Source organism: Olea europaea, chromosome 21, assembly GCF_002742605.1.
Source record: "Olea europaea var. sylvestris chromosome 21, O_europaea_v1, whole genome shotgun sequence".
In the NCBI taxonomy this organism is placed as follows: Eukaryota; Viridiplantae; Streptophyta; class Magnoliopsida; order Lamiales; family Oleaceae; genus Olea; species Olea europaea.
In genome coordinates this window covers 13,199,230-13,201,461 of record NC_036257.1, presented here as the reverse complement: position 1 = coordinate 13,201,461, position 2,232 = coordinate 13,199,230, and the positions used below count along the sequence as shown (strand labels likewise).

General features: G+C 37.5%; 1 protein-coding gene across 1 annotated transcript; it reads left to right on the top strand.

The window, feature by feature from the left end:
• Positions 1–313: 313 nt before the first annotated feature.
• LOC111370308 (nucleotide-sugar uncharacterized transporter 2) lies at positions 314–2,024 on the top strand. Its single transcript, XM_022991981.1, has 6 exons — positions 314–463; positions 651–859; positions 935–1,028; positions 1,110–1,276; positions 1,355–1,525; positions 1,633–2,024. The coding sequence occupies exons 1-6, from the start codon at positions 320–322 to the stop codon at positions 1,913–1,915; spliced, it is 1,068 nt and encodes a 355-aa protein (XP_022847749.1). The 5' UTR covers positions 314–319; the 3' UTR covers positions 1,916–2,024.
• Positions 2,025–2,232: the final 208 nt, after the last annotated feature.

The window sequence follows — 2,232 nt, the reverse complement described above, 5'->3', positions numbered from 1 at the left end:
TCGAGCTTTTGAGTATTTGGCCGAATTCGATACAAACTTTAATCGATTTTCAATTCTCAATTTATTTAACCAATATCCAACATTGTCTTTAGCTGTTGGTTAAGCTTTTCTTTTTAATTTGGGATTATTACATTTTAGTACATTTTTAGATAGTGGGTGATCAGATGTTGTTTCTTAGGAAATTCATGATTCTTTCATATCATGCTGTCTAAATTTAGTGAATTGATGAGGCTAATATTATTTATACGTAGACAGTTGCATTTGAGGGCTGACTGGTTCAGATCAATCATAGGATATGAATATATTTTCAGGTCGTGCGATGGAGGAACTCAGAGGTTCTCTTTACAATGAGCTTAGGACTTCCGAAGGGGCCAAGCGCCAACAGCAAAGATATTGTGGTCCATTCGTGGCAATGTCCTTCAATTTCATGGTTGCTGTCGGAATTATTCTGGGGAACAAATTAGTGTGTATTTTCTTCCTTGTTTTTTCGCGTTTTCTTTTTCTGTTAGGTTCAGTTTTTCTACTACTAGTATATTTCTATTTTCAAGCTTTAGCTCAGTGTATGAGTACTTCAAGAAATGTGAATTTCGTGATTTTTAATTTGATGATCTTTGTCTCATTTGCTCTGATACACTTCAATAATATTACAGGTTATGGGGAAAGTTGGATTTAACTACCCCATATTTCTTACGCTAGTTCACTACGCTTCTGCTTGGATATTGCTCGCCTTTTTCAAGGTGTTCTCATTGCTTCCCGTCTCACCTCCTTCTAAAACTACTCCATTCTCGTCTTTGTTTGCTTTGGGCGCCGTCATGGCTTTTGCTTCTGGACTTGCAAATACCAGCCTAAAGCATAACAGGTCCCCATCCACGTCTCTATTATAATTATCTAATTGTACAATCTCCCGTTTCCTCATTGTTCAGTTCTTGTGCAGTGTTGGTTTTTACCAGATGGCTAAAATTGCAGTCACTCCGACCATTGTCATTGCAGAATTTATTCTTTTCAGAAAGACCATATCATTTAGTAAGGTGAAAATGAAATTTCCTTGTGCTAATTATATACTTTGAACTCCGTATTTATATCTATTGCAATACATTGTAACGACACAGGTTCTCACTCTAGCTGTCGTCTCACTCGGTGTGGCAGTTGCAACTGTAACAGACTTGGAATTCAATTTTTTCGGTGCTTGTGTCGCAGTCGCCTGGATATTCCCGAGCGCCATAAACAAAATCCTCTGGTCTCGTCTGCAGCAGCAGGGCAACTGGACTGCTCTTTCGTAAGTTTATACAACTTCTTTCATTTTAGTATGCATGTTTGTTACAGACGACAATAATAAGAAGAAAAACTTACATAGGTTGATGTGGAAGACGACGCCAGTTACAGTCTTCTTCTTAGTAGCTCTTATGCCATGGTTGGACCCTCCCGGGGTAATGTCTTTCAAATGGGACGTCCATAACACCATTGCCATTCTAGTATCAGCTTTACTCGGCTTTCTCTTACAGTGGTCTGGAGCTTTGGCACTTGGGTGAGAAATTCAACTCTCGAGTCCATCACGTCCTGTTTTTACATTTTCCATATATATGCGGCCATACAATACAATTAACCAAGAACCTTTTTATTTTACTCGTGCAGTGCTACTTCTGCAACATCGCATGTCATTTTAGGACAATTTAAAACTTGTGTGATTCTACTAGGAGGGTACCTGCTTTTTGGTTCTGATCCAGGATTTGTAAGCATTTGTGGTGCTGTCATAGCTCTTGGTGGAATGACAGTTTACACTTCACTTAGTTTGAAGAAATCAAGTGAGAGAGCCCCCAATTTACTTCCAAAGCAAAATTTAGCTTCTTCAAAATCCAAGAATGATAAAGACGAGGAAGAAAAGTCCATTGCAGAAGATAATTCAAGTGTGGTTTGAGATTTTTCTGAATGTGAATATATTTTTTTTTTCCCTGTTTCTATCTTAGGCCATGGAGTATATGTACAAATTGGTACGACTGTTGATTCAAATTGAGAAGAGTTTCTTACTGTGTTTAGCATCTTGATACTAATTCAATTTTGATTACGCAAAAGCGATGACGTTATTTCATACAAATTTCAGATGCAATTATAATGCCATTAAATAGTTTCAACATATCGTTTAAGCTCTACTTAAGAACCACAAATTCGATGGCAGGGTTAATATTTTCCACACACTTCATGCCCAAAAAAAAAAAAAATTTGTTTTCGTGGCTG

Coding starts and splice junctions, on each gene's coding strand:
- LOC111370308 (XM_022991981.1), top strand. CDS start 320: ATGGAGGAACTCAGAGGTTCTCTTTACAATGAGCTTAGGACTTCCGAA. Junction 464..650: donor TTATTCTGGGGAACAAATTA/GTGTGTATTTTC, acceptor ATAATATTACAG/GTTATGGGGAAAGTTGGATT. Junction 860..934: donor ACCAGCCTAAAGCATAACAG/GTCCCCATCCAC, acceptor GTTCTTGTGCAG/TGTTGGTTTTTACCAGATGG.